Source organism: Ailuropoda melanoleuca, chromosome 4, assembly GCF_002007445.2.
Source record: "Ailuropoda melanoleuca isolate Jingjing chromosome 4, ASM200744v2, whole genome shotgun sequence".
NCBI lineage: Eukaryota > Metazoa > Chordata > Mammalia > Carnivora > Ursidae > Ailuropoda > Ailuropoda melanoleuca.
In genome coordinates, this window is record NC_048221.1 from 78,644,777 (window position 1) to 78,664,915 (window position 20,139).

Below are 20,139 nucleotides of genomic sequence, written 5' to 3' on the forward strand. Positions count from 1 at the left end.
CCTCTCCCACTCCCCCTGCTTGTGTTCCCTCTCTCGCTGGCTGTCTCTATCTCTGTCAAATAAATAAATAAAATCTTTAAAAAAAATAAATAAATAAATAAAATAAAATGCACTCCAAAGAAATCAAACATACAACTTCTAAGAAACTTATGGATTAATTTACCTTAAGGTTTCTGGGGTTTATTTGTTATGAAAATCTCACAGTTCTGGTAACATTAAAATTATGTAAATAATGTCTACATTAAAATTTTGTAACTCCACAGCAAAATATAATATAGGTCACCTTGAGGCTATAAAGTCACTTTGAAAAGTGATTTCCTTACCTTTGCTTCCAAAACAATAAAATTCTAAACCCATAATAAAAGAATGGTCTGTTAAGGTGAATGGTGAAGGCATTTTGAGGCTATAAAAATTTTTTTAAAACTTTAAGCAATGTTTTCTTGAAACACCAGGCTTAAAACTAATGCTCCTGACTAAAATAATCATCTGTTTTAAGTAATTCTTATAACGTAACTCACTGATGAAATTGGCAAAAATATAATAATATTCAAATAACAGCTTGTAAGCATAAATACTTTTTTAAAAAGCCCAAACTTTACATATGCTCAACTAAATCGCAAGATAGAACAGTTATATTTTTAATGTTTGTATCACAAAAACAGTGTCTCCCAGATCAGTGAGAAACTAATATTCAGATATCCACAAAACTATAAGGTTAAGACAAAAACTAGGAACACAAAGATATATATATAGATACACAGAGAGCTCCAAATGGGAAATCTGAATATTACAAAGACGCTCATTCTTCCCATAATAATTAATAAATTTATTATAATTCTAATCAAAATGCCAAAAGAGCTGGCTGTTGTTTGGTTAGTTGGTTTACTTGGTAAAGTGACCAAAGTTCATAGGGGTAGGGGAAGGCAGATAAGAATAACAAAGAAGTTAGAAAAATAAAGAAAGCAAGTACTGAGAGGAGACTAGACTTACTCTATATACTAAACCGGGCCTTAAAGTTAGAATAAGTAAAATAATGTGGCACTGACAGAAGGGCAGAGAAGGGTACCCATGAGGGAGAGGAGGAGGAGGAGCCAGCAGAAGCAAAAAGAGGCAAAGAGATGATGGCTGAATGGTAGCCAACCTAGGCCAATGTTGTGTCAGATGCTGAGGAACCTTCTTTTAGAAAAGAAGGATGTTCTCTTCCACTGGGAAAGAAGAAAAAGAGATAAGGCTTAATCCTAGCCATTTAAAATACTATACAGCACATAGAGTGAACCTTACCTAATGTATGCAATTAAAAAAAAACCAAAAACAAACCAGGAAGGGGCAGTGGGGAAATCTCAGGATAGAATGGGGGCTGTGACAAAAGCATCTAACTGGATTACAAATGGATGACGCTTTAGAAAATGGTTTCATCATGACTAGAAACTGTAAGACTAAAGACAAAAGGAGTGTACATACACACTACAGTCTAGTTGGTAAAGTTGTTTTTCATAGGGAAAAAGATTAACAATTCTGAAACCACTATACATGTACAATAAATCAGATAAGCAAATGAATGTATGGTAGCTAGTGATGGTCTCACTTTTGGAAAGGGAGGTTACAGAGAAGTAAAGGAAGAAGGCTAGAATGAACCATATGATACGGGATTAGAATCCAGACATCAGTATGAACTTGTATTTAGCTATAATACAGATACAGATGGACAGATACAGAAATACTTTTAAGTATGTGTATCCACAGGGGTAATAAATACATTTCCTAGCTCTGTCTGCTAAAGGGCTTAAAAATAAAGACATGCCAGGAGCCATAAGCACACTCAGTGCCCAGATCTTAATTTTGAGTACCATTCTCCAATAAAAGGAACCAGGGCTCTTAAGAAAATGGCTGATTCTAGGGCTGGCACAAAGAACATACAAAATGAGCCTGGAACATCTTCCAGGTTCAGCAAGTTTAAAAGGTGCTCAAAAAAACAAAACATGGAGAGGAGAGTGCAGGGAGGGGGGGTGCCTGGGTGGCTCAGATGGTTAAGCTTCTGCCTTTGGCGCAGGTCATGATTCCAGGGTCCTAGGATACAGCCTTTTCTCAGGCTCCCTGCTGAGCAGGAAGTCTGCCTCTCCCTCTGCCCCTCCCCCTCCTCCTTCTCAATCTCTCTCTCTCACTGTCTCATTCTCAAATAAATAAAATCTTTAAAAAAATAAAAACATGGGGGCATGTCAATGAAATACAAGAGCCAATCTGAAATGGCATTCAATGACAAAAGCTAGAACAATCTGAGCAATAAAATAAGTAACATCATATTCAATAATAACCCAATGTATAAAATTAATACATATGAGTCCTGGCAGATATAAATGATTGAATAAATGGAAGACAGGAGATAGTCTAAATATCAGAAAAATTCCATATAATTTATGTAGATACACCCCCCTCAAGGAAGGGAGCTGAATTCCCACCTGAGTGAGGACCACCCTTAGTGATTTGTGCACACACCCATCTTAGGGAAGGGAAACAAAAACACCTGTGCAATTACCTAGGAAATAAAGAAAACGCACTTCTCAGGACAAAAAAACAGCGAAGTTAGTTAACTACTAAATTGAGATCTGAAAAGATTTTACCTATAGAAAAAATAGATACATTTAAGTAGCTAACTCTAAAACCACTGGACCAGGAAACTAACATGGTTTGGCAAACATAATGGGTTTGGAGTTAGAAGATTTGGGCTGCAATCCTGGCTCCACCAATTCTATTTGGATTACCCTTTGGGTAAATGACTCAAACTCTCTGAAGCACAGTAAAACAGATAAAACAGCTGGCCTAAACCCTCACAGGGGTTCAACAGAATTACAGTATTTATGTACTGGCACAGTTGTTAGAAATTTGGGAAAGTCTCCAAAACATCATTTTAAAGATGTGTTTATTTAAGGGGCGCCTGGATGGTTCAGTCGGTTGAGCAGCTGCCTTCGGCTCAGGTCATGATCCCAGAGCCCTGGGATCTGGCTTCCTGCTCAGCAGGGAGCCTGCTTTTCCCTCTCCCTCTGCCTGCTGCTTCCCCTACTTGTGCTTGCTCTCTGTCAAATAAATAAATAAAATCTTTATTTAAAAAAAATACTTGTTGGTGATATGCTACAATTAAGTACAAGACTTAAAGTGACCTTTAGTCAGTAAGTGGTTTAATACTGAATGGCATGATTAACTGCCACTGAAGATTATTGTCCTCCAAGATGAATAGATGCATGAAATCTCAGTATCTATTATATAAACTTCCAATACAGGAAAGAAGACAAGCAAATTTGTTATTTATATTAATACTTTAAATAGAAAGTTAAAGTGAAAAACTATACATGAGTATTAAATTTCTAAGTAATCCATACCACAATTGAACGCTCTTCTCCAACTTGAATGAGAAGACCATGTATGATTCTTAGGCTAGATTCTGGATCTAAACTGAAGAGACAGTAAATCAAAATCTTTCTAAATATCTAAGATGCTTCCATTCTTTTTGTGTAGGCCTGAGCACTTTCGTAACTTTAGTACACTAATAAAAGGCATGTTTTAAGAATCTCTGGCCGTTCAATAATATTAAATGAAGTTCAAGGAGACAGAAATTATATAATAAAAGACACTTTTATGTATACCATATGTATACCAGCAGAGCTACAAAGGACAAGAGAGTTATGAATTAAATAAAACACAGGTATAGCAAGTATAAAGAATAACAGCAATGTCAAACTTGCTTTGGAAACTTCTAAGGTTAACCCATAATACCAAGTTAACTGGTACAGATATAAAGATATCACTATCACCAATAAGCAGAAAAGACCTTACTTCACTCCTCAAGACTAAAACCCTCTGTACTTCATCATCATTTTAAAATACACCCTCACATGTAGCTGTATGCTAGCTAGACCTTTTACAAAGTAGTCAGCTACCATTCCTCACTAGTCAATGTTCCTGAACTTGAATTAACCAGATGAGTTTAAATTGTAATCTTTTTTAAAAGGGAGGGAATCTAGGGACACCAGGGTGGCTCAGTCAGTTAAGCATCTGCCTTCAGCTCACATCATGATCCCAGGGTCCTGGCATCAAGTCCCACATTGGGCTCCTTAATCAACAGGGAGCGTGCTTTTCCCTCTGCCTGCTGCTCCCCCTGATTGTGCACTCTCTCTCTGACAAATAAATAAATAAAATCATTTTTTTAATTAAATAAACAAATAATAAATAAAATAAAAATAAAAGTAGAGACTGAATGAAGTACGGACTTTAGTTAATTTACAAAAGGGAAGATAGGCCATAAGAATATATAAAATATTTTTTAAAGTGACCAATAGGCTATGTAGCCTTTCTGCCTCATTCTGATTTTTTTCCAGTTAGTGAATTAAATAATCAGATCCGATAGAATTTTGGACATTAGTTCCAACTACAGAGAACAACCAAAGTCATGGAAGACTGAGACCAAAATGTCACCTCCTCCAAAAACAAGTCATACAGCTGCTTCCTAGTCTCTGCACATCCTACTTTCCAATCCTTGTGTAAAAACTACATGCAAACCAGATTTATCCAAAGTTTATTTCATAACAGTGAACTCTAATAAAAATACAGTGAGAACATTTTATTTGACCATTTATATCAACCATTCACATAATTAACTGTGTGGCTATCTTATCCTTCAGAAACATCAAGCTTTACTAAAAAAGAACAGTCATTAAAAATGAAGGTGATACTTAAAATTTCTGACAGAAACCATAGATGACTTGAATAGCTGATTCAAACACATTTAATCAAAACATGCCTAAGTTTATTCTGCAGCTATAGGGAAAAAACTGTAACATAAACAATACTGTTCTGGTGTGGGGAGAAATAACATTATATTGGGAATGATCTTTCTGACTAGAAAAGAGTATTTAAATTCATGCCTTTATTTATCACTAGAGATAGTATGGGAACTCAAGCTCTAGAATTAACTTCAAACAAATTCTGAAAACACATATCAAAGTTTTTAAAATTTGAGGCATCAATTCTATTTTTCTAATATCTCTTAACAGTCAATTATAACAGACTCTAGAACATGTGCCTAGCAGTCATAACAAACTTCCTGTATTATGATTGGGGGAATTTAGCCTTGCCATTCCCCATTCCTTAAAAGAAAACAAATAAAAATCGATGCCAAAAATAAAATGGAAGGATTACTTCCTTTCCCATCCATGAAGCCATGAGTTAGTAATTCTGATGAACACCAGAAGTCTAAATTTTGAGTAGCTATACCTGTGATGACAAGTACATAGGGAAGAAGAAACGGAATTTCCATGATCAATGAAATGTAAACGGTTCACTGAGCGTTACAACAGAGTATTATATTCAATCTCAGTTTAAATTAACTAAATGCTAAAAATGTGTACTTTGATTAAATGTTGGAAGCATGCCATAGTGAAAACGAGTGGGCTTTAGAATCAGAGAGAAATGGGTTCTAGTTTATTAAATAATCTTTGGACGAGTCAACTTCTCTGAGCCTTGGTAAACCTCTCATCAATAAAATGGGGATAACAATGCCTCAAGAGCTGTTTGGTACATATTAAATAATATAAATCTAGCATCTAGTGCAATGACTGTTATAAAGCAGTGCTCACTCACCATTATGCACCCCTCACCCCGGCCTACCATCTCCTGTCACAATCTCTCATTTAGTCCCTTTTACAGAGTCCTTTTCTCAATAGTGAACTGACCAATGTATCACTGGCTCTCAGAAAGGGGAAAAAAAGCCCAAATTTTCAGTTTTGGTTTAAAGCACTGGCTGATTTCTGCCATGTAAATATTCCCACTTGACTGACCTCAGGTAAGAAGCATGAAGTCAACTGAACACAGAGTTGGAAAGAGAGGCACAATAGCACACGGCTACTCCCTGTCCCATTACCCTTCTATCCTCTCCACAACACCTTTACATTTTGAAATTATCTTGTTTAATCGTTTAGGTATTGTCTGTCTCCCCTGACAGGAATATAAGCACCATAAAGGCAGGGACCTTGTCTATCCTATTCTCTACGGTGACCTCACATTAAAAAAAAAAAAGAGATTTCTGAAATTAAGGAAACTGAAAAGTATTTAAAAAAAAAAAAAAAAGAAAGACAACGACTAATTCAACCAAAGCACTCGCACCCTCAGCTCCAGTAACATTGTTCCTTTTGTTTGGAAAAGGAAAAAGGAATAAACATGACTGTAACTACCAAATGCTTAATTTAAAGAGCTCAGACAATAAAAATGGTCCAGGCACAGCAAGTTATATATCAAGAACAACATTTATAGATGTCCAGCTGAAACACCATACTTATAACCCAAGGCAGGCAATCTTACCATTCTTAATAATGCATAGGCAGTTCTTTTACGGTCATAGAAAAGGTAAACAAATACTACCGTTAATAAATCACATATTACCATTTTTTTATGTTTTATTAATCAGGCTTGTAGGCCCAGCCTCCCATACCTTGAATTTACTTTACCTGCATGAATTAACATCCGTAAACATTCTACAGAGTTGTGATAAGATGCTTCATGAATTGGCATCCATCCCCTGTTATCAGCAACATCAATGCTATGTCCCTTTTTGAGCAGTTTTCTTAAGACTTTAACATTGCCTTCCCTGGCAGCAAGTCCAACCGTGGAGCATGTAGCAGAGTAAGCCTCTGTAAAATCCATTCTTCTGACCAGTCTACAAAACAAGACAAAAAGAAAACACTATAGACAATAAAACAACACTGCACTCCTAGAGATTAGCAGATCGAAGCAGGCCTGTCCTGCATCTGTCACAAGACTGCTGAGGAAAAGCCTGAGGTGGAGAAAGCGACCCATCATGCCACAGCCTCTGCTAGAGTCTAAACCAGGAAGTGTCTCTGGGGATTTGGGATTCCCTGAAATGTTTTTATTAAAGATATCAAGAGTTTTAAGTGTTCTATCATTCTACTGGAAATGTCTGAGCAGCTCCTTCCTGCAGGCTTCTGCTCTCATGCATACCCGCCAAAGTGCATTCACTGGAACTCTGTGGATGAAGGAGCTAAACACCTCCAGTTAATCCCAAACGTGTACTCCGTTACATAGAGATGGCCATTTAACTAACCGCAATGCTCAGGCTCAAGAATTAATTTGTAGTCCTCTCCAGGAAAAAGCTAACCCCCAAAAAGCTAGAAAAGGAATGAACAAAGGAAAAAACAAAGATAAGTAAAATTGTAGTTTTTCTCCTGGTCCTTTGCAAAAGGGGCTACACATTTATGTTTGTTTTCTTTGATCAAACAGTCCCACTGATGGAATATACTGAAACGAACAAGAGCATCATATAAAAAAATGAGTCGACCTTTCCTATACCAGCCCAAAAAGTTTTTGACAGCATTAGTGCCTCTTCCTCATCATCTCCCTCCAAAGTTCATTCCATGTTCCCCCAGTATAGCTCTCAGTATATGATTCTCACAATGACAGCTTCTTGTTAATCACACCATGAGGCTAAGTTCAGGATTCTCAGGGGAAGAGTTACCTCAGGAGGGGCAGTCCCTCTCAGTAAAACTCCTAGCCCAGCCTTCCTGAGTTTTTCTAATGATCTTAGGAGGTGGTTCAGGAAATGCCAACATGTCTAGTCCAATACAAGTGAAAAACTTTCTAGAACCACATTCTAAATAATTTATCCAGAAAATGAAGGTTTAAAAGAAGTTAAGGGTCGCCTGGGTGGCTTAGTCGGTTAAGCATTTGCATTCAGCTCAGGTCATGATCCCAGGGTCCTGGGATGGAGCCCCACGTCAGGCTCCCTGCTAGGTGGGGAGTCTGCTTCTCCCTCTCCCTCCACTGCTCCCCCTGCTTGTGTTTGCTCTCTCTTTCTCTCTGTCAAATAAATAAGTAAATAAAATATTTAAAAGGAGAAGTTAAAAGAAAGTACACAGCATTTCCTGTAGAAAATTTAAATTTATCCATGGTCACATTTAAATATAAAGCTATAACTGCATAAGTTGATTCTATAGTGTGCCAAACAGCTAACAGTAGCTATGGATTAATCTGATTGGATCAACTGGTCCCTTACTAGGAAAGCGAAGATATTTATTACAGAACATTTAATTATGCAGTTGACGGTTATTTACTGTGCACCAACTAGCTAATCAGCAATGTGGCGGATATAAAGATGACAGAGACTTATTTACAGTCTCATAGAAATGATAAATATATGTTATTCAAAACAAAAGGAAGAAAGTGCTCCAAGAGAAGTACAGATGAAGAGCCCTGGGTAGTCAAAGAAGGGAGAAACTACTTCAACTTGTGAGGGATGTGAGCTGGGCCCTAAAGTACAGAAGGATCTGACAATGAGAAAAAGGGCAGAAGAGCGTTCGCAGGTAGGAGAAACACAACCAACATTATGTAAATGAACAAGCAAGGGTGAAGAAGGGACAGTGAATAAGGGAAACAATCAGTTCATTTTGGAAGGAAGATTAGCTAAACAACAGGAGGAAAAGGAGCTTACAGAGGTAGCTGAAGGCCAAACTGCAGGGAATCTTGAATGCTAGGCTACATTTTGTTGAAAGATACTAATTTCCAGCTAAGGCCATTATGTCCAAGTTTCTCAAAAAAGAACAGACCGCATATTTATGGCAATTTATGGCATATTCATGTAATATAAGAAAAAAAACTGTTTCTATGTAGGAAAAACACAAACACTCATAAGAATACCCCTCCAAAGACATTAAAAAACAGCATTTGAGTAAAAACAAGTATGAATCCCTTTCCAAATTTTACTGGCTTTTCTCACAGTTACAAATAATATTAATGGATCTAGATTAACAGGCAATAACCTGAGAAAAAACAAACATCAGAACTGGGTAATATCTTTGAGCTTCTTAAGGGAAGAAAAAGCCAAAAGAAATGCATTATAATAGCAGAATCACTCCACTCAACCCTTAATACCAACATGCATACACTCTATGCCACATCTCCTTTTATAAAAATCTTCGCATGTTCTTAACTAAATGAGTACAAGGTCAAACAACCAACTGTAATGTATAAACCTTAAATGGATGCTGGATGGTGAAAGAAGTATTAAAATATCAGCTACAAAAACCAACTGTGAGACAATTAAGGAAATTTGACTACGTAATAGATATTTGATGATGTAATTTTGTTAGTTTTCTTAGATATGATAATGGCATTGTGGTTATTAGGAGAAAGTCCTTATTCTTTAAGTATTTAGCAGTGAAAAATAACACATGTAACTTACTTCAAATGTTTTAAGATTAAAAAGTACATATAGAGGGGCGCCTGGGTGGCACAGCGGTTAAGCGTCTGCCTTCGGCTCAGGGCGTGATCCTGGCGTTATGGGATCGAGCCCCACATCAGGCTCCCCTCCCACTCCCCCTGCTTGTGTTCCCTCTCTCGCTGGCTGTCTCTATCTCTGTCGAATAAATAAAATAAAATCTTTTTTTAAAAAAAGTACATATAGAGGAAAAAAAGCAAAGTAACTGGCAAAATGTCAATTATTGGATCCACGTGGAGAGTATATGAGTGATTATACTTTTCAAAAATTTCTTCTGTAGGTTTGAAATTTTTCAATTTCTTAAAAGTTCAAATAATACTCCTTGAATCTGGGGTTTTTTAAATTCTTTTATGTAGCTAAAGACGACGAAACAGAAATCCTCAAGAAAGAACAAGAAATTTGCTAAAGCTTCTCTTTTCACACACAGAAACACAGCCATGCTGGTCCAAGTGAGTTTCCTAAAAAAATATTCTGCAGCAGTAGTTCTAACCAGCAGGTCTTAACATTTTTTACAATCTTGACCTGTTGGAGAAACTCATTTAAAGCTATAAAGCTTCTCCCCGAGAAGAATGCACACAGACCGCAAATTCTGTATACAATTTCAGGTTCCACATATCGCTTCCAAAGCCTGTGCCTGAGGCAAGAACCTTTGCCTACCCTTTTCTGAGTGAGCTGCTGAGAATACTAAAGATGAATAAGGTCGTTTTGCCTTGTAAAATTTAAATATGAGTTGAAACAACTGTAGCTCTTTCGCAGACGTAAAAGCTCTGTGGTAAACTTTCTGCTTTATGTGAAAAGCACACATGCAGAAGTCTTTGGCGTTGGTTTTTGGTTTTTTTTTTTTTTTTTTTTAAGTGTAAAGCCAAATACGGCATTCACAGCTTGTGCTCCTCTGGCTACTGTTAAATTGGCAGAAACCCAGTTTTCAAAGAACAAAATGTCCTCCTACATGCCAAACGCGGTGCCCGTATATCTCTTCCCGGTACCTAGACTATACCAGCAGCGACTCCAGGCGCTTCGCTTCTCCTTGTACCCGCTCGAAGGAAGCGGACAGTTCCAACCTCAGAGCCACAAATCCCAGGAAAGGATTGTGGGTATTGTAGTCCTCTGCACACACGCACCAGAAGGGTACGGTGCTTTGCAGAGACTACAAAAGAATCCATTGCTTAGCATACGGAAGGTTAATCCTTAATACCCTAAGTAACGAAACAAAATAATGCTGACCCAGTCGGAAGACGCCCCTGGAACTACATGTCCCAGTGTGCTTTGCGCCCCCGAGCACGCAGTGAGACCACTGCGCCTGCGCCCGCCCAGCCGGTTACTTGCGTCGGCGAGGCTGCAATCCCCGCTGGTGTCGGTACCGTAGAGAACACAGCAGAGGGTCGACCGCCGCCGCAGCGGAGAAGCAAGGGAAGAATGTGGGTTTTTGGTTATGGGTCCCTGATCTGGAAGGTGGACTTCCCTTATCAGGACAAGATGGTCGGATACATCACAGGCTACAACAGGCGCTTCTGGCAGGGAAGCACCGACCATCGCGGGGTCCCCGGCAAGGTGAGGCGCTAACCAGTCCCCCCACCCTTACTGCTCTCGGAGCGCCGCTCCCCAACTCCTGGCCCAGCTTTGCTGGACGTACACCCCAACGTTTCTGAGGGATGAGCAAGTGGGTTAGGAATAAAGCTGTTATATCTGTCCATTTTCCTCGGCCACCTGCCCCCTACCTCTCTCCCAAACCAAGGGCACTCCTTCCGAAGCCACTTGAGATTCTTGAGGAAGCAAGAAACGTGGGCACAAGCGCACAAGCTCGCACGAGGCTGACGTGCTTGGAGGGGGCCCCATCTCTTGGCAAGCTCTGCCAAAAAAAAAAAGGCGGGAAGATCAATCTTGGCGGAGTTGAAATACCAAAATCAACGTGCACATTCAACTTTTTATCAGTTAAATTTGTTGGCATTTCTGCATTCTGGCCGACTTTCATTGGTTTCAGTTTAAACGAGAGTTATTTCTGGGTTTTCTTTGTATCTTTCCAAAGGTTTCATTTTATGACACCTAAGGTCACAGAAGAACTAGTTTCCAAAATTATCTCCGGTTATTAAGGAGCTTACTTTGATCACTTACTTCGGTTGTCAGGTACCGGCAAAGTTAAATGAGTTTCTGGTTTGTTACTTGAGTAACAGAGTACCAATTACTGTATCCAGAATTATTTGAATGTTTCTCCATGTTTCTCATCTAAATTATGGATGTGGAATATAAGTTCTTTGATCCATTTTCAGTCATACAAAGACATTAACCCCAAAATATGTGTACAGAGAACTAGTAACAGGTCACTGCTTATGCAAATCAGCCTTGTATTGGGCGCAAAACAACCAATCCACAAGGAAAACTAAGTTTTGGGTAACAATTTGGATACCTTAATTACGTGTTTTAGTTAATCTAACTTTTGGAAGGGTACAAAATTTTATTGTTTATATGTTCTCTAAAGTACTCTGGAGAGTTATATGAGCTTGTTTACTGTTTTTTAAAAAAAATTAGGAGCGCCTGTGTGGCTGGCTCAGTCCCTAAGTGTCTGCCTTTGGTTCAGGGTCCTGGGATCCAGCCCCACGTCAGGCCCCCTGCTCAGCAGGGAGCCTGCTTCTCCCTCTCACACTCCCCCTCCTGCTTGTGTTCCCTCTCTCGCTGTCTCTCTCCATGACAAATAAATAAAATCCTTAAAAAAAAAAAAATTAATATTGGCCCCAAAACACAATATATAAAATGCTAGAAACTCGCTTTAAGGTAGGTAGATTATTTGAAAACAGGGGAGTAACTTAGGGCAAATGCACATTGGTAAGCCAACAGAAACTTCATGGCCAGAATTTCTTCAAGAATGTTATAAAGCAGGGGCACCTGGCCGGCTCAATCGGTAGAGCATGCAAATCTTGATTTCGCAGTTACAAACTTGAGCCCCTCATTGGGTGTAGAGATTACTTAAAAATATTTTTTTTTTAAAAAATGCTATAAAACAACATTTAAGACTTTAAAGAGTTAAATAAAATGAAACTTGTTAATAAAGCTTCTAAGTGAAGTAAAATGCCTTTTGAGTTGTCAGATATGAACACTTAAAACTTCTATTCTGAAGAGAAAAGCCTTAACCCAGTCTCCAAATTTTAATGGCTGTTAAATGCTTACAAATACGGTTTTGTTTTTTATTTTGTCTTGTTTTTAGAGACAGAGAAAGAGCATCTGCGCACGAATTTGGGGAGGGGGGGAAAGAGAGAGAGAGAACCTCATTCATGCAGACTGCATGTCCAGCACAGAGCCCGATGAGGGGCTTGATCTCACCACCCTGAGATCATGACCTAAGCCGAAATCGAGTCCTACGCTTAACCGACTGAGCCTGGAGTCCCATAAATATGGTTTAAATAGCATATTTTACTACTCTAGTTTCTTTTTTTTTTAAAGCTTTTTATTTATTTATTTGAGAGACAGAACGAGAGTGAGAACAGGAGCAAGGGTCAGAGGGAAAGGGAGAAGCAGACTCGACATACTGCTGATCCCAAGACCCTAGGATCATGACCTGAGCCGAAGGCATACGCTTAACCTACTGAGCCACCCAGGTGCCCCTACTACTCTAGCTTCAATCAAAATGTATGATGCATCTGTTATATGGCACACTGAGATATGTACACTGTCGGAACAGAATAAGAAGTTGTCAAGTCAATGCAACAGCTCATGATTCTTTTAAAGAAGAAAGGAGCTATAAAAGCCAGTATTTTTTTTCACTAAAATTTACTAAAATATAGGGCAGGTAAGTTAGGGGACAGGGAGACTGCAGTGGCTAATAGTTTTACACCTACTTTTATTTAAAGGATCCATCATAGCAAATTAAAGGAAAGTCTAAGTAACAAATGATTTCTAAGTATACTGTTCTGTTAAAAAAAAAAACTGAAAGAACATTATTATTTTACTAAACATTTTTTATTATAGTGGATCACCAGCTTTATATAAATCTTAACTGTCAAACAAGAATACAAAAGGCTACAGAGATAGCTAGAAAATTAGAAGAATAAAATGGATGTTTTATACGACTATGTTTTTTACAGCAACATATGCTCCTAGTAAGTTAGTCATCATTACATATGAAATGTGATATTAAACAAATGTTAGGCTCATTTCCACACACTGCAATGTGACATTTGTGGGAAAAATACCAAACCTACTTGCTTTATTCAATTATGCTTTCTTCTTAGCTTCATTAAACTTTAATTTCTTCCTAAGTTTTATTAAGCATCTCATTTATATATAACAAAACTGGCAGCATCTCACCACCTTAAGGATTCATTTAAATGTGAATATTTTTTCACAGCAGAGAGAATATATTTCAATTTCAAAAAGAGGAAACATTTTAACACAAGAGATAATCATGAACATTTACTAGATCTAGATCAGAAAAATTACTCATTACTCAAAGCACCCATAATGCCCCATATTTCACGATATCCTCCAATCCTATCCAGCTTCAAAGACCCCTTCTTTAGTTTCAATCCCCCAAAAAAAGCTTTCATGTGATTTACAAATGTACACTGGTCCTCAATAACATCTATTTATTTTAGGAACAAAAAGCTTAAGCTTTAGAAGATATTTCCAAGGGGCACCTGGGTGCTCAGTTGGTTGAGTATCCAACTCTTGATTTCAGCTCAGGTCATGACCTCTGGGTGGTGAGATCAGCACAGCCTGCTACCTGCTCAGTGGGGAGTCTGCTTGAGATTCTCTCCTTCTCCCTCTGCCCCTCCCCCACTCATGCTCTCTCTCTAAAATAAATCAATCTTTAAAAAAGAAAAAATTCCCAAGTAAATTTATCAGTAGTGCCAAAAGTCCATTTCTGTATCATCTATAAGTAGTCACAGGGAGTCCATTTATTGCCCCTTAAAATGATTCCCTATGTTTTCTGTTTCAAGTGCCACCACCTCAAGTCCAGGACTTTTCTACCACTCCCCCCTCTCTCAACAATTACTACTGAGCACTTACATATACAAGTAGGAGACACCTATGCAAACAGCAGTACCTGACAAGTGCCACAGGGAAGTGAATAAAAGGAGAAATGAGAGTTTAGGACAAGGAGCTGCTACAGAGTTGCCTGGGGAGTCAGCCAAGCCTTTACAGATGGAATGGCAGGAGGATAACCCAGAGATACAAAAGGAAGGGCATTCCACGAATGTTTGTAAAAGTTACAAATAAATCAGTACAGCCTGAAGGGGAAGGTGGTAAGAAATGAGGTTTGTAGTTAAGTCATGCTGAGGAATTTTTATTTTCTACTGTAGAATATTACAACCCTGAAAAATTCAAAGCACAGGAGTGAGTGGCCCAATTTTTGCTCTAGAAAGTCATTCCAGGGCCAAAAAGAGAACAAACTGAGGTAAACAAAACTAGAGGCAGGCAGTGAGGTCCACAAGGAAGCAACTGAAGGATGCAGAGGAACCAGATACAGAAGAATCAAAAGACAGAGCTACCAAGAATTGATGACTGGGCTGGACAGGAGGGGAGACAAGGAAAAGGTACAGAACTTGTCACCTGGACCACTAACATTTCTTACTCAAGAGTCTCCTTCCTTCCTACTCTAACTTGCCTACTACATACTTTACCACTCGATCTTCCCCAAACACTTCTTTTATCATACCAGACCTGCGCTCCTCAAGTGCTACAGTAGCTCTTAATTTCCTATTTCTCCCACATTTCACTGGCTTCTTATTTTCCACTGTCCCCTAACTTCACCTCCACTGTTTGGCTCTTCAAATCCGACTACCCTGTTTCTCCAGTTATCTTTCTGAATCATCTTCTCCATATATTGGGACCATCTGCTAAAGTCAGACACTTAGCCTGTGAGGTCTTGCCTCTAGGTCTACACTTGTGAATTATGCCCTTTTGCCAGAATTTTGTCTTCCTTTCTGACCACCCAAGACTCAGAATTCTTACTGCACTCATACCATATATCTTAGCACTTAAGTGTTCTCTACTTCACATGTTAAGTTCATGTTCCAGAATTACAATATAAGCTCTTGAAAGCAAGAATCAAGGTTTTATTTTCTCTACAACATAGCTAGATATTCAGTAAATAGCTCCTAATTCACTTTGAAGTTGAAAGTAATATGGTAATACCTACATCAATATATGTATCCTCATTGTAGCATTTTCTTAAATAGATGACAAGTCAAATCTAAATGCCCAACAACAAAAAAATGCTTAAATTACAGCTCACTGATGATACAATATTATGTATGCCATTATTAAAATGTATGAGAAGGCTAACAAGAAAATATAAGTAAGAAACATAATCCAAAACCCCATGTTTTCCATTATTACAAATTACCTATAAAAACAGACAAAGACTAGAAAAACAGCAAAGAAGATGACACAAATATCTGAATGATTTATGATCACTATGTGCCAGAACAGTGGGCAAATATATTAAAACAGAAATGTTAAAATGCTTACAGTTCAGCATTCTCACTAATGATCCTATCATGTCGACAGATACATAGCCTCTGGCACTAGGTAGGAAGTGTACTTTAAAAAAAAAAAAAAAAAAGGCAAATTCTCAGAGAGCTCCAGACCTACAGGATCAGAAACTGGGACTGTGGCTAAGCAATATGTTTATCGACCCTCCAGATAATTTTGATCTACACTAAAGTTTGAGAATCACTTCCCTGTTAGAGGAAAGCACTCTGGAAGAGCATGTTTGTTCCCTAATAAAACTACAGGAATCTGACCAGAACTTTTATTTACAATTGCTTCTCCCTTTGCCTTTTATTTTAGATGAGCCTTAGTCACAGGTGTGTTTTTTAATATATCAGTTTTAAGTGAACATAATATAGCTGATATGCACAAATTGAAGGGTATTTTTAGAAAGGATAAGGTATATTTTCTTAATCCACTTGAAAATTTATCATAAAAAATAAGTGCTAAGAAAGTGTTTAGTATGAACAAGTGAAATTAAAATATTCCATGTCAACAATAAATTGCTAATGCTCTGTTAGTTGAAAACTGATTCAGAAAAAAAATTTTTTTTTTTTTTTTTTCTTTTTTTAACAGCCTGGAAGAGTTGTGACTCTTGTTGAAGATCCTGGGGTATGGTATAATTATTCTTTTTTGTATGTCTTTAGTCATATAAAATGTTGAGATGTTTCTCAGTGTTAATAATCAATGCAATTTTATCAACAGTGAGCACAGACAGTTTGAACACTAGGTCTAGAATTCCTCTCTGTATTTGTTGTATTTCTTTTGAACTGTTGGGAAAAGTTGGAATGCAGACTGCAAGGTAGACAACAAAATAAAACCAAATGGCATGTAGTCTCATTTTTTTTCTCATTTTTCTTTTCTTATTCAGTTTATTGACTAAGAATTAATGGAGCCAAGCCCTCAGACAGCCAGACTGCCACTAAGAATCAAATGGAACCTTTGAAACTCTCCTCACATTTGCTAGGAATCTACTATTCTCAGCAAAAATCCCACCCAGGAATTATCACTTTCTTTATTGCCTAATTTTGTTAACAGCACAATAGGTTTTTAAAGAGGTTTGGAGCACTAGAAAACATAATTACCTGATAGTACTCTGTTTCTTAAATATTTTCATCATTTCATTGATGTATAAATACAAACTTTGATATTTTGAAGTCAAGGATTTAACTTTGGAAAGAACTTTGATATACAAAAAACAAGCAGCTATCAACAGCACATGAATAATGGTGAAACAGTGAAATGAAATACTTTGATAATTTGCATTAGGAAAAGCATACATAAAAATGGCTCCAGGGTGCCTGGCTAGCCCCATTGGTACAGTATTTGACCCTTGATCTCAAGGTCCTGAGTACAAGCCCCATGTTGGGAATGGAGCCTACTTTTAAAAAAAAAAAAAAAATGGCTTCAAACTGGTTAACTGTAACTCTTAATTAAAGCTAATATACTTTGTTTCTACAGAATGTTAAATTCACTCAAGAAGATATTTAGCAACCTAAATTTAATTTTTAAAGTTAATAATTAAAGATTGTGAATAAACTAGAAAATCTATACTACAAACTAAATCCTGCTTATATCACAGATATTTTATTAACACACACACACACAAAACCTTTGCAGCCAAAATACATTGTTTTTATTGATACTTTGTGAACAAACTAAACAATGAAGGAAATCAGCATTTTAAAATTATTCATTTTGAATAATTTCTTTGCACACTGGGTTACTTATTATTGTTTTAAGTTTTTTATAATTATGTCTTTTAACTAGTGGGACTGAAATTAAAAATATCAGGTGTTCATTTGGTCATTAAAAACAGTTCTAAAACATTTTGCTAATGGTAAGGGCAGTAGTTTCCAAACTGCTTCATGGAGTGTTGTAGCTACTCTGAAGCCTAAGTGAGGGGCTGTAAGTGGATATAAGTGCTGGGTGCTGGCTGGAAGGGCTTTGATACCCCAACCTACTTCAGCTAGAGCTCAGCATCACTTATCTTTTTTTATGTATCAGGTGTTCCCTTGTTTGCAGAAAGGGTTCTGTGTTTTATTTTTTTTTTCTTAGATTTTTTATTTATTTATTTGACAGAGACAGCCAGCGAGAGAGGGAACACAAGCAGGGGGAGTGGGAGAAGAAGAAGCAGGCTCCCAGCAGAAGAGCCTGATGTGGGGCTCGATCCTAGAACGCTGGGATCAGGCCCTGAGCCGAAGGCAGACGCTTAACGACTACGCCACCCAGGCACCCCAGGGTTCTGTGTTTTAAAAGCTTTGTAAGAGGGGCGCCTGGGTGGCACAGCGGTTAAGCGTCTGCCTTCGGCTCAGGGCGTGATCCCGGCATTCTGGGATCGAGCCCCACATCAGGCTCTTCNGAAGAAGAAGCAGGCTCCCAGCAGAAGAGCCTGATGTGGGGCTCGATCCTAGAACGCTGGGATCAGGCCCTGAGCCGCAGGCAGACGCTTAACGACTACGCCACCCAGGCACCCCAGGGTTCTGTGTTTTAAAAGCTTTGTAAGAAAGTAATCAACTACTTAAGGCCATAGCAAGTTCATTTTACTTGTTCATTTTTTTTCACTGCAGGAACTTTCAAATATCCTTTGTAAATTACTCCATCCAGAATACTAAATGTCAGCCTCTTTTGTTGAGTTTGTACCTCTCTGTGCACTTTAAATTAAGCAAAACTAAGAATATAGTTTTGCTTAATTTAAGCAAAACTTCTAAGAATATACAAGATACTTTCTTAGAGCACAACATATCTTTACCTATTTTAGCCTTGTAAATACTAAATATTATATTTTCATTTTTCAACAGGGTTGTGTTTGGGGTGTTGCTTATAGACTGCCAACAGGAAAGGAAGAAGAAGTAAAAGCATACCTTGACTTCAGAGAGAAAGGAGGCTACAGGACCACAACAGTCATTTTTTATCCAAAAGATCCCACAACAAAACCATTCACTGTGCTGCTATATATTGGAACATGTGATAATCCTAATTACCTTGGTCCTGCACCTCTAGAAGACATTGCTGAACAAATTTTTAATGCTTCTGGTCCAAGTGGAAGAAATACAGAATATCTTTTTGAACTTGCAAATTCTATGAGGAACCTTGTGCCAGAAGATGCCGACGAGCATCTTTTCTCTTTGGAGAAATTAGTAAAGGAACGTTTAGAAAGAAAACAGAACCTCAACTGCTTATAAAGACCTAATCACTGACTTTTCCAAACAAGCAGAGCTTTTAGGCTTCAGAAAAAAGCTATAGCTTCGTGCACGCTGGCAATATGATTTGGAAACATGTTTACTTGAAGGTCTTATTTATTTTTAATGTTGTAGTCAAGATATGACCAAAATGTGCAGTTTGATTTCATGTATCCTGAAACACATAAATATTTAAAATACTGGGATATAGTTAAAGAAAAAATTCAAGTTTTAATGATATAATGGTTTCCTAACTATGATATTGATCACTTGCTCATAGGAAGTGAGTTCTTTAGAAAAATACAATGAAGGACTCAGTCCAAAGCTTTTTTTTTTTTTTTTTAAAGATTTTATTTATTTATTTGACAGAGATAGAGACAGCCAGCGAGAGAGGGAACACAAGCAGGGGGAGTGGGAGAGGAAGAAGCAGGCTCACAGCAGAGGAGCCTGACGTGGGGCTCGATCCCATAACGCCAGGATCACGCCCTGAGCCGAAGGCAGACGCTTAACCGCTGTGCCACCCAGGCGCCCCCAAAGCTTTTTTTTTATCAGAGTAAAAATAATTCTGTTGTTTCGTATCACAATATTATTTTGAAGTTGTAGAGAATTAAACCAAAGTCCAGTAAATATAATAAGGTAATACCTTCAGTATATTCCTATACAATAATTGTGTACCCATGGTTTAAAATATACAAGCTTAAAATAATGTGTAATTAGAAATATATGGTAATTAGACAAGATTTCAGCCTTCATTGTCAATTTCCTTGTTCAGGTATTAAATAAGACCCTTTCCAATATAAGTCAAAAAGAGTGGCATTTTTAATATAAAAATTTCCTTAGAATTATAATGTACTCTACCTCTCCTTTTTTTTTGAATAAATGCATTTTACTACATGGAAAAAAACTCATTCGGCTAAAAAAGCACAAATTACATTATACAAATCGTGTCCAGTAACAATGTGGTGTGTCATTCAGTCACTTTGTATGAATCTTATACTGAAACTTAAAGAGAGATGGCCTTTCCGATATTACAAATTAACAGAAACATAATATAATGAAAGTCTGGTGTTTGAAATGACCTTTAGAATTGTAGGTTTTTTAAAGAAGTGGCATTACCAGATCATTTGCTACACAGCTTTTTTTCCCTTCTTATATCTTGTCACCAAAACAAAGGTTTTTTGGGGTTTTTTTTTC

The 20,139-nt window shown here is 37.6% G+C and overlaps 2 protein-coding genes across 16 annotated transcripts in view; one reads left to right on the plus strand and one right to left on the minus strand.

Annotated features, from left to right (window-relative positions):
- Window positions 1-20,139, minus strand: part of ASB3 (ankyrin repeat and SOCS box containing 3) — a 171,753-nt gene that overhangs the window by 137,869 nt on the left and 13,745 nt on the right. For 13 of the 15 annotated variants that reach the window (XR_004624890.1, XR_004624887.1, XR_004624888.1 and 10 more), the window contains exon 2: window positions 6,495-6,703. Coding sequence is in view for 8 of the 15 variants with exons in the window: in XM_034659131.1 (XP_034515022.1) it covers window positions 6,495-6,690 (196 nt within the window). In the remaining 7 variants the exon portion in view is untranslated. Of the gene's footprint in view, window positions 1-6,494; window positions 6,704-10,226; window positions 10,453-10,995; window positions 11,127-20,139 lie in introns of those variants that run through there. The other 2 variants (XM_019792914.2, XM_011237934.3) reach the window with 2 other exon arrangements.
- Window positions 10,588-19,334, plus strand: CHAC2 (ChaC glutathione specific gamma-glutamylcyclotransferase 2). Its single transcript, XM_002914053.4, has 3 exons — window positions 10,588-10,828; window positions 16,340-16,375; window positions 18,565-19,334. The coding sequence occupies exons 1-3, from the start codon at window positions 10,694-10,696 to the stop codon at window positions 18,946-18,948; spliced, it is 555 nt and encodes a 184-aa protein (XP_002914099.3). The 5' UTR covers window positions 10,588-10,693; the 3' UTR covers window positions 18,949-19,334.

Bases quoted from the DNA above. Each gene is read 5' to 3' on its own strand.
- CHAC2 (XM_002914053.4), top strand. From the start codon at position 10,694: ATGTGGGTTTTTGGTTATGGGTCCCTGATCTGGAAGGTGGACTTCCCT. The intron at 10,829-16,339 runs GTGAGGCGCTAA...TTTTTTTAACAG, and splicing joins ATCGCGGGGTCCCCGGCAAG to CCTGGAAGAGTTGTGACTCT. The intron at 16,376-18,564 runs GTATGGTATAAT...ATTTTTCAACAG, and splicing joins CTCTTGTTGAAGATCCTGGG to GGTTGTGTTTGGGGTGTTGC.